This window comes from Dermacentor silvarum, chromosome 10 (genome assembly GCF_013339745.2).
Source record: "Dermacentor silvarum isolate Dsil-2018 chromosome 10, BIME_Dsil_1.4, whole genome shotgun sequence".
Lineage (NCBI taxonomy): Eukaryota > Metazoa > Arthropoda > Arachnida > Ixodida > Ixodidae > Dermacentor > Dermacentor silvarum.
Window position 1 is genome coordinate 84909165 of NC_051163.1, and position 17403 is coordinate 84926567.

At 49.1% G+C, this 17403-nt stretch overlaps 2 protein-coding genes across 2 annotated transcripts in view; both read right to left on the reverse strand.

Moving 5' to 3' along the window:
- The window catches only part of LOC125941056 (uncharacterized), a 155879-nt gene that overhangs the window by 73481 nt on the left and 64995 nt on the right, over positions 1 to 17403 (reverse strand). The window lies entirely within an intron of this gene.
- The window catches only part of LOC125940955 (uncharacterized), a 29977-nt gene continuing 12625 nt past the window's right edge, over positions 52 to 17403 (reverse strand). The window contains exon 4 of the mRNA XM_049657744.1: positions 52 to 389. Within this exon, the coding sequence (XP_049513701.1) occupies positions 321 to 389 (69 nt within the window). The 3' untranslated portion in view covers positions 52 to 320. The remainder of the gene's footprint in view (positions 390 to 17403) is intronic.

Consider the following 17403-nt stretch of genomic DNA (forward strand, 5'->3'; position numbering starts at 1 on the left):
TCTAGAAACAGGATATCTAATACCCAAATATGATCACTTTGTTCCGGCAAAGACATTTATTGGGCATCCGGCGGGTGCCAGTTTGTCATTTCGGAGGACTTTTGGATTTTGTGGGAGCGGGCCTTTTCCCGACACTGATGCTTGACCCACTTCCGGAGCTCTTCCGCTGACGCCTGGCAGATTTAGACGGTGCCACCTTCGCCACGTCGTAACTGCCGTGGTCCTCGGTGTATTGCACAGACATTCCACTTTCCAGTGGCTCAGCCTCTGACCCAATGATCGAGGTTGCTGTCAAAGCTCGCAAGCCTGGTCCACTTGAGTCATCGGGGCCCAGCGGCCGTAGCGAGATGACTGGTTGTAGCCGCCTCTTCACTTCTACACTTGGAAGGCTGCGCACAAAAACATGGCAGTATCTTATTTTTCTGTGTCCCAGAATTGACAGCCAGCCTTACACACGCAGTGGAGCACACATTCACCCAGTGGTTCAAGTTGGCATCAAAGCTGCTCATTTGACACCAGTCTAGACCGACTGGTGTCCCAGTAACCCAAATCTGCGTCAAATAGTTTATTCGAACAGCTGTATCTACCCATACCGCATCTGCAGTGACCCATGTAGGCGTGAGAGATTCGTTGAAGAGCGGCACGTATGGACACATTTCTAGAGACCAAGTGACCTCAGTTGGTATAATTTCGGTTTTGAACCCTGTTACCTCACAACAGTGGCCCGAAACCTACTGAACCAAGGTAGGTAGAAGAACGGTTGAATACTGGCATACACATAAAGACACGCACAGTTCGCTTAGTGTGTCCGAAAAAGTATTTGCCGCTTACCGCTGCGTTTGGATATTGGAGTCTACGTCGTTCAGTGTAACGTTCCCTTATAAAAATGACTATTGAAATGTTGTTGGCATATTGTTGAGGAATTGTTGACACAATATCCTTTCAATATTGTCTGAATAGTTACTGAACGCACACAACAATACCTCAACAATAATGTTGTTGAGCGCTTCACAACAGTAAAGTCATTGACTAATTGTTGTTGACATATTGTTGAATAATGTTGAGTATTATTGAGAAGTGTTGAGAAATATTGACATAAAATATATATCTGAAAGCAAAGCTTGTCGCCGTAAGCATCTTACGTAAGCAAAGGCATATCTTACGTAAGCAAAGCTTGTCGTCCGATTCTAGTAAGCGAAGCTTGTCGTCGATTCTAGCATGCTGATTCTAGCGTGACGGCTTCCGAAGCCCAGGCGAAACGTCAGCGAAGAGCCGCAGACCTGACAGCTCGTCCATTGCGCCTCTAATCCGAACTGTACTGTAATCAAGTATATTTCGTTCGCGCAACGCCGTCCGTTGACGTGCATCTACTACATGGCGTGTCGGGATCGGCGAAAATATGCGCAGGGCGTTTTGCCGTTCTAATGTATTCTGCTGCGCTGTTCGCTTCAGGATCGAGTGCCCAGAGTCCGCTGACACGCCGTGGGGTAGACACGCGCTGTGGCGCGATAATAATAAAGAATTGAAAGGGCGTTTATGTGATTCTATGTGATAGGTGAGATAAAAAAGGGCTGATGCCAGCGAATGCTGTGAAATCATCAGGTTATGTGTGGTTTGTTTTCCGCTGGTACGCGCGCGGTGAAGTTATTTTTTTAACCATTATCTCCCTTCGACGCCATCGAATACTTCGCGCTAACGCCTTCGCATAGGCGCTCTATATTCACGGAAAAGGCAGATTCTGTGGGATTCTATGTTCTGCTTTAGTGGGATGAAACATTCAAAATAATGTCATCGTGTGAAGTTTCAGCCTTTGGACCTTCAGTAACTGATTGATTTAACTAAGTTCGAAAATCAGTAAAGGAACAAGATGCTTGGGCATATTTGCCGTGTCATCCCACTGTGCTTCCAGTGGCATGTAGGCGTTATCGACAAATGTCAGAAAATTAGCAACGCTTTTTATGAGATAGAAGTAGACAGCTATGTCAATAAGTTATTTTTGCTTTGAAGTCGCACACTAAAGAGGAGAGAGAGTTAAAGGGGAGCGTATCCTTGTGATCTAAATGACGCTTTGCCATAAGCTTGGAACAATGGTTTGTTGGTGGAGCAGTTCTGTGGAATACTTAGAGAGTAAGCAAACTGCAGTAGCAGCAGTTAGACGGGGAGTAAAAATGCAACACTGGTTTTATATGAACGAGCTACCTTTAAGATGTGGCCGCAACAGTTCAGTGGATGAGCAAAAATAATTTTAAAATTTAGGAGAGAAATTAAAAATAAATTATTCGCCCACCTCACACTGCCAGTGGCAAGAGCAGCCATGCTTTAATGTTTTCAATCAGTCATTTATATCCATTCATTTATGTCGGCCTAATCGTCCTTGTAGATGTTTTGATTGTTGCTTTTGAGTTATCATGGCGTCATATTTTAATACTGACATCTGTTTTCAGAATCAAAATGAGCCTGGAGACGCCACAGCCGGAATGCGAGAATGCACCGGCAACACGCGGTTCTGCGTGTTGCCGGTGCTGCTGCATGTCCAAGTTTATACAGCTGATAAAGCTACTATCATTACTCCGTAATTTACTTTGTTTACAGGAACCTGCCTGAGAAGTGTGATGTTAATCCAAGCTTTTTTTGATGTGCTCTTTGCGGCGTCGGCCGTTTTTCGTCACAGCGAAGTTTCGCCAAGGTGACCGCCTAGAGCACCGCCACGATAGATACCTAAAGCTTTCGCCTTAATAATACAGCTGCAAAGATTAGGAACAGAAAATTATGCGTGCCCGTCAGTCTGCTTCTAGCTCAGAAAAAAATTTTTGTCGCTGGTAGCCGCCCATGTCTGATCTTCATGGCTTGATTTGTTTGTGTGCCTTCCTTCTTCCTTACTTTTGTGCGGTGATGTATATATATGTTACGCGGAAGCATGGTAGGAAAAATATTTACAAGGGGAAGCAAGCACTGGCCAGCCGACCTCAAACAAGGCACGTCGTCGTCCTCAGGCCAGCCAGAGGCCTCCTATGGGTACGTCCCACTACATCGAAGTCTCAACATCATCTTCGAATAGAACGTAGCATGACCCCCGGCGGCAGAAGTGACGGCCCGACGCCACTAAGGAGTAGCAGCAGAGCAAGGGTGTTAATTTATTGGAAAATGTGACATGCACCTAATCGTAGCAATTGCTATGATTTGGTGGGTGTCTCATTTTCCATTTAATTATTTCTCTCAACCTAGCGGGTTTCCCCTGAACTATTACTGCTTCAGTCTCGAAACATGGACGACGTCGCTGGACAACGGAACAGAAGATGTAATTGGACTGGCGGGCACAATCTCGTACTTGATGGCGGTCATTTGTCGAAGGACGTGGTATGGGCCCGTGTAGCGAGGAAGGAGCTTTACAGAAAGGCCCACACGTCGGGAGGGAGTCCAAAGTAGCACGAGGGCACCCGGCGCATAACGTTCGTCGCGGTGTCGCTGCTCGTGAAGGCGCTTCTGATTGACTTGGGAAGCAGCAAGGCTATTACGGGCTATCTGCCGCGCGTAATCTGCCCGTGCGATGGCGTCGCGTGCGCATTTGCTAGTCGAAGCTGCAGGGGAAGGAAGAAATGTGTCCAACGGTAAAGTTTGTTCACGTCCGAAGAAAAGGTAAAATTGAGAGTATCCAGCAGGGTCGATGCGGGAGGAATTATATGCGAACGTCACGTGTGGCAGTGCAAGGTCCCAATCACGGTGGTCAGCCGACACGTACTTGGAAAGCATATCTGTTAGGGTCAGATTCGAGCGTTCCGCGAGCCCGTTGGTCTGGGGATGGTCGGACGTGGTGATCTTGTGCTGTTGGAGCAGGAGCGTAGGGTAACGTCGATGACTTTCTACAGGACGGTAAGGCCTCGGTTAGCAATTGATGTGGGCGTGTACTAAAATTACATCACGGAGGAGCAAGTCCGCCACGTCTGTAGCACAGCTGGTAGGCAGCACCTGTGTCATTGCGCAGCGCGTCGCGTAATCAGTAGCGACAGCAACCCATTTGTTTCGTGAAGCAAATGTAGGAAAATGGTCCGAGAAGGTCCAAATAGACACGGAGGAAGGGGTCAGGTGGAACGTCGATGGGTTGAAGATACCCAGCAGGAAGCGCAGATGATTTCGTTTGGCGTTGACAGAGCTCGCAGGAACTGACATAACCCCACACTGAGCGGGCTAGGCGAGGGCAACAGAAGCGAGGGGCGCACGCGGTAATTTGTGCGAGTAACACCAAGATTACCACCGGTTTGGGCGTCGTGAAGCTCGCGATAAACTGGAGCGCAGGTTTAGTGAATAACTAGAAGGTCAGGACCGTCGGGGTAGACGTTACGCCAATATAAGGTACCATCCATCAGAGGGAACATGCGCACAGAAGCATTATTGGGACAGGATTCCATTCGCTCGATTATCGCTCTTAAGTGGGTATCCTGACCCTATTCCCCGGCGATGTTAACCAACTAGCTCACGGAAAAGACGCATTCGAGGGATTCAGTGCGCGAAGAGTCAGTCAGCCACAGGTTCCATGTCTTGTGCACGACCGTGCAGGTATACTCTTGCAGGCGCCGTGCCCATCGTGCAAGCCAACAGAGAGCATGGTGGTAGGAAACACTGAGCGGTCGGCTGAATAGATCGGCTTGAAAGGGCGAAATTTTGCAGCTGCCCGTACAAGAGCGAGGCACTCATTTTCTGCAATTGAGTAACTTCACTCCGATGCGAACAGCAAGCTGCTGGCATAAGCGACGGCGCGGTTCTCTCCACGTTGACATTGGGCCAAGACAGCTCCGGTTTAGGCTGATGGATCGAAGTGGGACAAAATGGGAAGCGTTGTGAGGAGGGTGTTCAACTCTGAGAAAGCCGCGGTTTGTGCAGGACCCTAGATAAAAGGGCCGTCTTGTTTAGTAAGACCTGTGAGCGGTTTCGCAATCACTTCAAGGCTATTCACAAGCTGGCGAAAACAGGAGCAGGGCCCCACAACGCCACGAACATCTTTCGCAAGCTTGGGCACAGGTAAGTCTTTCACGGCTCGAAGCTTCTCGCGGTCAGGTTGTACGCTGGCAACGTCCACAATATAGCCAAGTATAGTGATGTGGCGACGACCAGAACGGCACTTCGACGAACACGTCAAGAATCGCCGAGAGACAGTCGAGGTGGGTATCAAACGCTGGCGAAAACAATTACATCGTCTAAATAACACAAGCATGTATACCACTTGAACCTAAGAAACAGAGACTCCATCATTCGCTCGATAGTGACCAATGTGTATCCAATGCGCGAAACGGACGTCTGGCCCAAATAGTAACCCGAGCTGTGCACATCCCACTGGTAAAGCCCATCAGGAGTCACAAAAGCAGTTTTCTCTCGCTCCATTTGGTCCACAGCAATCTGCCAATATTGAGATCTAAGGTTGATAGAAGAGAAGTAAGCGGTGCCATACAGACAATCGAGAGCATCATGAATTCGTGGTAACGGGTAAGAGTCTTCGTAATGTTGTCATACAAAAGTGCTATGATACATCTTTCTATTTAACTAGAACAGAGGAAGCTCAGGGACTGGATGATGCTTCAATAATGTTCTCCGCAAGCATCTTGTTGACTTCCTGCTGGATGACACTTCGCTGAGACGCAGACACATGATAGGGGCATCGGCGAACAGGGCTGGCATCGCCTGTGTACATAAATGCGCGATACGGACGTCTGGACGAAAGGCCGATTACCGAAGTCGAAATGGTACGACTCAAGAATTCGTCTAAGGGCTTCAGTGTGCTCAGGCGGAAGGTCGTTAGCAATCATGCTGCGAATTTCGCGGATGCCACAAGTTGACGGTGTTAGAGTGCCCTTCTCAATACATTTAGCATCCAGTGAAAAAATTCTAGCTGAAACTCTCGCAGGGGAAAAGGTGGGCTACGGAAAGCCCCTGTGGAAGTACTTGCTTGATGAAGCCGAATTCACAGTTGGAAGACAGGGTCTGTTTGCGGAAATGCTCAGGACCGTGTAGGGTGCAGCGACACCATGCGTGAGCAGGACGTCAGTAAGAGGTGTCACGTAATAGGCGCCATATGGAACAGCTGGCGAACATGACATGGTTTTAGATGGTAGGCGAACAAAGCCGTTGCTTTGTTCGCCTACCATCTAAAATGTTCCATGCCTCGTGCAGTTCAAGGCGTAGAACACCAGAGGTACAATGAATGAAAGCGGAATTGGCAGAAAGAAAATCAAGTCGAAGTATGTGGTCGTGAAGGTTGTGCAAGGACCGTAAAAATGACCACGTGGAGACCAGAAATGGTAACCCGAGCTGTGGACATCCCAACAGCAGTGACCGCCACACCGTCAGCGACATGTACGACTCGGGTCTTGAGAGGTGTAGGGATCTTCATGCTGTATCAACCAACCAAGTTGTGACAGGGACGCCATGACACCATCAATGTGGACTTCAAGGATGTTCCGATGGGCACGTAAGGGAAACAGAGGCTTTTGGGTCAAGGGCTACATTGCAGCTTCACCTCCAGAAGCTGCAGAAGCGACTGCTAAAGGACGGTGAAGGAGAGCGGTGGGAGTCGGTGAACGAGTTGGGTGTTGCGGTGGAGGCGACTGGGAGTAGCGGGTACCTTCCTCAGGGACATCGCATGCAGAGGATTCGGTGCGGGGCGGATAGCGGCTTGGAGTACGGAAAGGGCCAGACTAAGTGGGAAATGGGCTAGAGGGCTGATAGAGCCACTGGCTGCAGCAATAGCGAACAATCTGTCCAGCTTGGCCGCAGCGGAAGTAGATAGGCGTGTCATCGGCTGTTCTCCAATCCGACGGGTTTCGCAATCGATGAAAGGCTTACGGTCCGCGACGAGGATTATCCGCAGAGACTTGAGCGGCACCAGGAATGTTTATTCCTGAAGAACGGCCTGAAACCGGCGTGGAGGTCTCAGATACCGTGGGTATATGAGAAGCCGGATATGCAGCCTCGAGTTCTCGGTGGACGATGTGCGTCATGTTGTCTGTTGTGGATGGTTGACAAGGAGTAGCCTCGCAGGACGACATTGCAGCCGTATTCGGTTGAGGCTGGAACTGCGGCGACAAGCGCTGACATTTCGCTTGCTCGAGACGATGACACTGGAAACGGTGGTCACGTTGGTGAGACGAGCAGACTGAACGCATTGTCTGAAATACCTTTCCAAATGTGGGCGATCTTTTGCATCAATGTGCATCAATCGCAATATATGTGCATGAATCCTAATAAATATGTCAGGTAATCGAGAAATCTGCAGAGCACAATCAACCTCTCTATATGACTTTCATAGATTATGAAAAGGCATTTGATTCACTAGAGATACCAGCAGTCATAAAGGCATTGCTTTTACTTAGCTCTAACCTGAATTTTACTTGGCTCTTACTTGAATTTTTACTTAGCTTTAACTGTTGCTTTTACTTAGCTTTAACTTTTGCTTTTACTTAGCTTTAAATTTTGCCTTTTCTTAGCTTTAACTTTGCTTTAACATCGATGTGTCTATTATCACGGTGAGCTTTGTTGCGTTGCCGAGACGCAGATTCTCTCTATAAACTCTGGAACTCCAATCCTCCTCCGTTGCTTTGCTTCAGCAACCCTTGCTCGGAATTCCGGATCTGCGCGCAGTCGTTGAAGCCGCTCCCGAGTATCATCATGGGTCCACCCTTGTAATGAATCAATCACAGCATAGAAGGAGGCTGTTCTGCTGTGGTAACCGGGTTTCAAACTTAAAGTCGGAACAACTTGGGCCACTGTGGGTTTGTAGTTATTTCAGTGGGGCCTAGGCGAGCAAGAGAAGATTATGGCGACGACTTGGCGCCACCGATGACATCTCGTAACGCAGTCGGCCTTCCTTACAGTTTATGAACAAGTGCTCCACGACGGCCATAAATGAGGCTACAATACCGGACGCGAGGAAACGAGACCCGGTGAAGTAATGCAGTTTGGCAGAATATGACTAAGGTAAATAATATTTTGCACCGCACCGACTGGTCATTTCGGGTAGAGCGTCTGGAATAAGTGTCTTCCTACGTAACAATACGGAGGTAATATCAGTGTATCTTTCAAGAAGCGAGTGGTTCTCACGCTTTGCGGTTAGCAAACCTACGAGGCGTCGAGGGCCCCTGATGCGCCAAAGAATAACTTACGCGCTCATCTTCGCTGATCAATCGTTAAGTTCAAAGTAGTCAGGCGACGGAGTATTCGTTAAATGTTCCATGCCTCGTGCAGCGAAATCGCTAGGCAAAGCTTATAGGCATAAGAAATAAGTGATGGTAATTTGACCAGACCCTGTTAAGAGTTCAGTAGAGGGGTAAGGTAGTGTATGTCGCCACATGGGCGAGCAAGCGAAGACGAGGCCGACCAAGGCGCGCCGCTTATGATACATGGCAGTCCGATTGCCTCGCTGTCCATGAGCAAGTGTTCAATAGTGTTATGATAGTATTGATGCGTTAACATTCTGACACTAACTTGGGTCACTGCGTAGGTGCCACTTGGTATGCAGCGCTCATCAATGAACCTCTTTGACGCCAGCTTGGGCCACAGGGTCTGTCCTACTGGGTAGGAGCCGTTCTTCGATAAATCTATATGCTGCCAACTTGGGTGACTAGGTATGTATTACTGGGCACGTACCACTGTTGACGCCAACTTGGTTAACGGTATTCTTACGGGAAGATGTCAAAAAGGGCTTATATACAATATTTACAAACCACAGCAAGTGGCACCACAACAACAAAGATGGCGTGCCGGGGATACAGCTGGTCCTCTTTCAAATCTGCTATGCCACTTTTATTTCGTCCACAGGATAGGTGCATGGCTCATAACGCTATATTTGCCAATGGGTATGCGGTATGCTTCAATAAAAATTATTTGTCAATTTCGGCCACTGAGTGTCTCACTGGGTATTTGCCAGCTCATAACAATCCTTCAGCGTTGCGTCAGCTATATAGTAATACAATGTATATGATCAACAATTACGCGACAGCCATATATATTGCTAATAGCAAAAAAGCTTTATTTCTATTTCGTCTACAGGATAGGAGCATAGCTAATAACATTACCCCCGGCGGCGAAAGCACCGACTCGGTGCAGTCGAAGTACCCCGGCATGGCAAAGGTTCATTGCACACACAGGGTTCATCAGTGTCTGGGACAAGGTAAGGCTTCAGGCGGATGACGTGCACGATGTCGGTGCGGGGTTGAGCCGATGCGGACGAAGACAATGGAACAATTTCGTATGTTACGTCAGTCACTTGGAGACACACTATGGGCCGCCTGTACGGGAACAGTAGCTTTTCCAGAAAGCCCGACGTGGCGCCCTGCGGCCCAGGGGAGGTCTTGAGATCCAGGGGCAAAGGGGGTCCATGGGCAACGTAGGATTTCGGCCGAATAACACACAGTTGAATAAGCAGCGGTCTCGTGTCTTGACGTGTTATATGCGAATGTCACAAAGGCAATCATCATCAGCTTATATCTATGTCCACTCAAAGACGAAGGCCTCTCCCGGCTATATGCAATTACCCCTGTCTTGAGCTAGCTGATTCCAACTTGCGCCTGCAAATTTCCTAACTTCATCCCCCCACCTAGTTTTCTGCCGTCCTCGACTGCGCTTCTTCCCTTCTCTTGGTATCTATTCTGTAACTCTAATGGTCCACCGGTTATCCAACCTACGCACTACATGGTCTGCCCACCTCCATTTTTTAACAGCGGCGCTGTTTAGGTCGTCGACGTTTAGCCGTGCCGAGCGTACGCCTAGAACCGGCGCAGCTGGGTGAAGAGCGCGCGCTGGGGCGCAGGTGTTCCAAGAGCGGCCAGGGTGAGAGAGGAGGAAGGCGCGCGATGAGCAGCAGGTAGGTGAAGCTAAGAGGATAGCAATGACGTAGTGGTGGAGAGATCGAGGGAGAGTGTGCGCCAAGCAATAGGTGAGGCGGAGCTTAAGATAGAGAAGTAATTACGCAACATGACGTAACTATCACGTGTAGGGTTCTCCTGAGCTGAAGAGCAGCATCCTCTGGCGGCGACGTCATTCTGCTGTGAGGATGGCTAGGATGAAGAAGCAGCTTTCACCCGAAGAAGAAGAGGCGCGGCGTCAACGGCGTCATGATGACACTCGGGGGCATCTTCAACGACTGCGCGTTGATCCGGAATTCCGAGCAAGGGCTAGTGAAGCAAAGACGGAGGAGTGTTGGAGATCCAGAGTTTACAGAGAGAAGCTGCGTCTCGGCAACGCAACGCAGAAGCTCACCGTGAGTATAGACACATCGATGTTAAAGCAAAGTTAAAGCTAAGAAAAGGCAAAAGTTAAATCTAAGTAAAAGCAAAAGGTAAAGCTAAGTAAAAGCTTGTCTAAGACAGCAGTTCGCTGTTTCATCAGTCATCGCGACGTTAAAACTGAAGCTGGCTGCATTTTTCTTTCTCTTAATGTCATTTAGAATATGGGCGACCCCCGTTTGCTTACCGATTCCCACCGCTGTCTTCTTGTCTCTTAAGGTTAGGCCTAGCAATTTCCGTTCCAACGCTTTGTGCGTTCCTTAACTTGTTTTCGAGCTTCGTTGTTAACCTCCAAGTTTCCGCCCGATATGCTAGCACCGGTACAGTGAAATGATTGTACATTTCTTTTCAACGACAGTGGTAAGCTCCCAGTCAAGATTTGGATAAACCTGCCGTATGCACTCCAACCAAATTTATTCTTCTGTATATTTCCTTCTCATGATGCGAGAAAGAGAGAAGGGAAAAGAAAGACAAGGAGGTTAGCCAGTGTACATACCGGCTTGCTACCTTGTACTGGGGATAGGGGTAAAGGGAATAAAAGGTGATAGAAGGGACAAAAAAAATTGAAGTAAGAAAATTCGCGGCAATAACGCGACCCTACGCACTACAACGTTCAAAGCCGGTCGCACAATTCACAAGCCCTTAAGAACTTCAGCAGAGCCCTTGAGGCCTCATGATCAGGGTCACCGCTAAGTAATATACCTAGATAAACGTACTCTTTTACAGATGCTGAAGATGGCCAGCAGGCGTGAGTGGTGGCTTTTTCCGGCACTGACAATTGTCACGGTGCACGTAACGGCACACCTAACATGACATGCCTGGCCAGTGGAACGGACGGCGTACGCGATCGTATGTGCGTGAAACACCGAGGTGACCCGTTGTTGGCGCATCATGGAGCTCAGAGGTTGGCTGGCGATCCTGAATACTTGTTCCCTTGCTAGGCTATGAAACAAGGTCAACTGAAAACTGAAGATTGCCGAGATATTCGCCGTTGATCCTCACTCCTAAGCCTTCCCAGTCTAAGAGCTTGAACACTTCTAAGCATGCAGTGCACTTTCTACTTTTCTTGTGGAGAACCAAGGTAGCGGCGGAATCCTTGTAGATATATTGCTAAAATGTTCACGTATGCCTGCTGCAATCCTTGATTACACAATGCCTCTATGACTGCTGGTATCTCTACTGAATCAAATGACTTTTCATAATCCATGAAAGACAGAGAGGTTGATTGTGCTTCGCCGATTTCTCAATTACCTGACTGATGACATGGATATGATCCATTGTAGAATATCCCTGCCTGAAGCCTGGAGTCAAGGGTTGCCTCGATTAAATGGAATTTACCTTGTTGAATACATTATACAATACTGAAAGCAAGCTAATGGGCCTAGAATTTTTTCATTTCTCTAAAGTATCCCTTCTTATGGATTAGTATAATTTGGCGAAGGGCTGCAAGCATTTCAAGCATGAGATCTCAGTATTTTATTAAGTAGACTGTTATTTCATCTTCTCCAGCCACTTTTCCCAGGGTCATGTCTTGCCAGGTCCTTCTAACTGCATCGCTAGTTGGAGCCTCTATCCTTTTCATCGCTACTCCGAATGAAAGTATAGCTTGGCTGCTCAGTATATAATTCTTCCGCTGCTTTTACTATGTCACAGAAGTTGCTGATGAAATTACGCTGCTCATCGTTCAGTGCATATATCTTGCCCTGTCCTATGCCAAGTTTCCGTTTCACAAATTTGCTCAATATTTGCCACGTTATCATTTCGAATATTCCTTACTTTCTTTTTGCTGATGAGTTTTGACAGTTCAACAAATTTTATCTAATCTTTCGAGTTTTCATGCTTTATTGTTTCTTTAATAGCTCCTTTGTTACTTGTGAGAGCTTACCTACTGGTTGCCTTGGTGACTTACCTCCCACTTCAATTGCTGCTTCTGAAATCGGCCTAGTTACGGTTTTATTCACAACCTTTATGTTACCTTCATCTTCCTGTTCTAAAGCTGCATATTTGTTTTGGAGCTCCAGCCTGAATTGGTCTGCTTTTACTCTTACTGCGTCAAGGTTGGCCTGTTTCTTCTTGACTAAAAGGCAATGTACTGTCCCAATCCTGGTGGTCGGGGGACCAATACATTGCGAACACGTCGGTAAATGTTTGGCTCAGTCGGTCCGTCAAACCATGATCTGTGGATGACAGGTCGTGATCAGCTTGTGTTGCGTCGAGGAAGCCCGTAAATCACCAAAAAACTGTCTGCCCCGGTCAGTTAGGAGTTGCCGAGGTGCACCATGCTACAGAAAGACGTTATGCAGTAAGTCGGTTGCGCAGCTGTCGGAAGAGCACGGGTGATCGCGAATCCAATCGCATAGTAGGTACCGACGGTGACCTATCTGTTTTCTGAGACAGAGGAAACGGGCCAAGTAAGGCGAGGCCACCACAATGAAACGGCTCATATGGAACGTCGAGATGCTCAAGATGGCCAGCAGGCGGGAGTGGCGGCTTTTTCCGGCGCTGACAAATGTCACGGTGCACGTAACAGCACACCGAACGTGACATGCCTAGCCAGTGGAACCAACGGCGTGCGCGATCGTATGTGCGTGAAACACCGAGGTGACCCGTTGTTGGCGCATCATGAATCTGTGCCAGAACAGTCAAGCGGTGGTGTTTCGGAATCACTAGTAAAAGGTCAGCACCATCAGGAAGCAAAGTTCGCCGATGCAAAGTGTCATCGTACAACACAAAAAGTCGGAGAAAGGCAATGTGAGCCTGGGAGTTGAGACGGGCGATATTCTTGCGTAGGACCGGGCCCAGCCGTTGTTCGGCACCAGTGTTGAAGAGTTCGGAGATGGTAAGCCCACAAGGGCTGTAGCCTCTAGGTGCAGGTTCTGGTTGGTAGATAGAGTACCGGGAAAGGCCGTCAGCATCCCTAGGCAAACGGCCAGATTAGCAGATGATCGTATATGAATAATCTTGAAGTCCTAATGCCCAGAGTCCAAGGTAACTAGTGGTATCTTTGAGCGAAGATAACCTGCAGAGAGCGTGATGGTCCGTGACGACGGTAAAAGTTCTCTCTCAAAGATTAGGGCAAAATTTTGGATGGCCCAAACAAGAGCGAGGCACTCTAATCGAATAATTCCGCTCAACGGCGGAAAGAAGGCGGCTGGATTACGCAGTAACAGTCCTGACCACGTTGAAAGTCTCTCAGAGATAATTCCGCTCAACGGCGGAAAGAAGGCGGCTGGATTACGCAGTAACAGTCCTGACCACGTTGACATTGAGCTATAACAGTGCAGATACCATAGCCACTAGCGTCTGTACGGACTTCCGTCGGAGCAGAATCGTCAAGTGTGCCAACACAGGTGGCGTAGTAAGTAGTGTGATGAGCTTCGAAAAGGCAGACGATTGGGCTGGACCTAAGGTAAAGGGAATGTTTTTCTTGAGCAGGCATGCGAGAAGCCGTCCTATCTCTGCGCACTCGCAGTTCAGCCAACGTAAGAGCTGAGTCCAAAAAACGAGCGGCCGTCTTGTGAAGAACGGGGCGTGGGAAAGTTGGTAACAGCGCGCACTTTGGCAGGGTCAGGTGGGATACCAGCCGCCTCAACAAGATGACTAAGTACGGTAACTCTCGGCGTCCGAAGCGGCATTTGGAGGAGTTTAGTTTAAAGGGCCCTTAAACCACCCAGAGGTCGAAATTTAGTTGTGGTGTTGCAGTTGTGCACGAGTGTACAACGAACACGTCGCCGCGAGAATTTTTCGAAATGGTGTCGTAATAGCGGAGTTACACGCGTTTCATGATCGAAAAACTGCCATCGCTCGTTTCGCTCTTTCCTTCGCTACTCTCCTCGTCCGCTGGTCTCCCCTCCTCGCCGAGTGCTGCTCGAAATGTCACGTGACATACGTCATCGTCAACGCGCGCTTCTCAAAACACTACCTACTTGCGGTTAAGACACGTCCACGCTAGCCATGCTAGCGGCACATATACGGACGGCAAACCGGCCTCCAGTGCTTTAGAACGTCTGCCGCGCGAGAGGTGTCCAAAGTAGATGGCAGTTAGGCCGGCGCCCCGCCCGCTGCACGATCAACGGACCAATCGACGACCGCGAAGCTGCGCGCCTCCGCCACCGGCAACGAAAACATCGGCTGCATCGTGTCTGGTGCATGATGCTCCCTGGACTCCACGTCACCTATCAACTTCTATCTTTCTGAGGTGGAACTACTACTTTCTTTACTCTCTTCTGCTCTTCGGGTAAATGGACCTCGATCGGGATGTCCATCCTCTTATCCCGGTTAACTGAATCAAGGGCTCTCTAGTCGTGAGCTTCTTTACGGTGTCACGGGCATTATCTAGTATGTCTGTGTCCTTCCCTTCAGCAATCATCATGCAAACACTAGTCTTCTCTCGTTTTTCCCCTTAGCCATTGTCTTTTGACATACAACGCATGCCCTGACGTATCTCCTCACGTCGCTCTGTACCCCGATCCAAAAGAAATCTTCTGTTATTTTTTCCAAAGAGTCTTTTATTCCCTGGTGGCCTGCCATTGCATTATCGTGCCCTAACTTCAGTACTTTCTCTCTCAGTTCCTTTGGGTACCATCAACTGCTGAACCTCTCTTCCCGAATTGAACACACATCTCCGGTATAATAAGTCGTTCTTCTTGAAAAACTGAAGAAGCAGCTTTCACCCGAAGAAGAAGAGGCGCGGCGTCAACGGCGTCATGATGACACTCGGGGGCAGCTTCAACGATCTGCGCGTTGATCCGGAATTCCGAGCAAGGGCTAGTACGCACTTCTGCAACGACTCGTCTTTCTCCTTTAATTCGGCCGCTGTTATGCTCAACCCCTTAATGTTCGTGACCGGTAATGGTGTTAAGGGTTTAGTACTCTTACTCATAGCTCGCGTTTGTACTTCCGCTGCTACCTCTACTTCAGGTGTCTCCTCTTCTGGCGCTTCTGGCTTATTCCTCTCCTCTAAATCCTCTGTCCTCCTCCAGTTAGGGTCTGGGTCTTCGGCCCTTCTCACCCCTGGTACATTTCCCAAAATCAAGTCAAACAGAGGATCTTCTACACACCTAGCTGTGATTACTCCTGTGAAATATGGTGTTGATACTTGAACTCGCGCCTCTGGTAAATACTTAACAGACCTGTCCGCCAACATGACTGGTTTGAAATAGCCGGTCATGTTCTCTGACGGCACCAGACTTTCCCTAACCAATACTGTGTTCGCCCCCGTGTCTCTCAAAACTGTGGCCCTGCGTCCTTGAACTTCTCCCTCCACCACGGGCATGTTCTTTTCTCTCGGCTCACCCTCTTTACCTTTCATCATGCATGCAGCTTTGTCTGCGTATCCTGATCTGCATTCGTGCGCTCCATGCACTCTCTTTTAACATAGCTGGCAAACCACTGGTGAACCACGTCTACTATCCTTCACCCGACAGTTCATTGCTATATGTCCCAGCCGGTTACAAAGAAAACATCTTTGTGGCGTCCCTTGCCTGTTCATTGGACCCCGATTCCTCGTCTCACCTGCAGCTGCCATCGGCGCATCCTTGCCACTCTTTCCTAAATTTCTTAGACCCTGCGCCTCTACAAACTGATCTGAGTGCGCTGCCATCTCCTCCACTGTTTTTAATTTCCTCTCTTTGAGAAATACCGCCAGACTGTCGCTGCACCTGGCGAGAAATTGCTCTCCTACGACCTTGTCCCGCACCCCTTCATATGTCTTGTTGGCCTCCGACAACTCCATCCATCTTTCAAAGTAGTTTGTTAATCTACACTGCAAACTGTTTTCCAGTTTCCGCGTCTTCCGGCTTGCATGACCTGAACTTTTCGCGGAAACCCTCAGCGGTTAGCCGGAATCTTTGTAATAAAGTGTTTTTTACTTTGTCGTAGTCTAGGCTCTCTTCGGCGGGCATCCGTCCGAACACACTCAAAGCCTCACCAACTAGACACAGGCTTAAGGCGCTAGCCCACTCGTTCCTTGCCCAGCCTTGCCCGACCGCTATTCTTTCGAAGCGATGCAAGTACGCATCTAAATCGTCCCTACGCTCATCAAATGGAGCCATTAACTTCCTGGGGCAAATCTGCTTTGGCCTGGGCGAAGTAGAGTTGGATGACGCTGACCCCGGCGAACTCGCGCCGTCACGAGGGCCCGCGCCCATCTCCGCTAGTTTTAACTTAAGTTCCCAAATTTCTTTTTCGCTTTTCTGCTGTTTTTCCTTCTCTTGTTGCGTGTATTCGAAAAACGCCATCGTCTCCTCCTTCGACATATTTAAATCCTTCGCTACCGCCGCCAAACGTTCCCACTCCATCTTTACCACTCCCGAGTATCGGTGACCGCGCCGTATCTATCCTGGCAGGCTCGCCAATATTTGTCACCTTTACTTGGGAGTGTGGAGAGTTGCGTGCATGCGCTACTCTCGATGGAGGAGAGACACGACTGGCGGCACAGCAAACGAGGATTTATTATGTACAGGGACGGTGAACACACGCGACACACAACACTAAAACCACAACTAAACAACTAAAGGCACGCAAAACTAGACATAACTCAGCGAAAAAGCTTACTTAAAAGAACATCCAAATCTCTAACTAAATACAACACTACTAGAAAGCAACTATCTCATTTCCGGAGCCTAGCTCCGCCTTAAAGTCTCTCGGTCAGTCTTAGCTTTTCTCGTCAAGGTGGCCGGGGCCACCTTGGCCCCGGCCTAACTGCGTCGTAAATCGGAAACGGGATCGTCTCTTACAGATCGTCGTCTTAAGGCGCTAGCGTCCGTCGTCGTCTTCTCGTCGCGTCCGTGTCGGGCTCGTCCGAAGCGTTGAGGATGCCGTAGGTGCCGACGCCTCGCGTTGTCTCTTTTGTCGGCGGTGAGCTCGTCGGCTCGTCGGTGATGAGCTTGTCGGCTCGTCGGTGATGAGCTCGTCAGCTCGTCAGCGTTGGCGCTCGGCGTTGCTTAGGCCCACCTGGATAGGCCTAGCGTCGGGATGCGTCGCAACCTCTTCGTGAGTGCCGACGTGCCGTCCCGTGGAGAATCGAACGTGCCGGTCTGCCGCGGAAGGGGGATCCTCTCTGGGGTACCCGGTCCTGCCGCGAGAGGCTGCAGCCAGTCCAGGAGCCTCGCTCGAACTTGCCGAGGTCGAC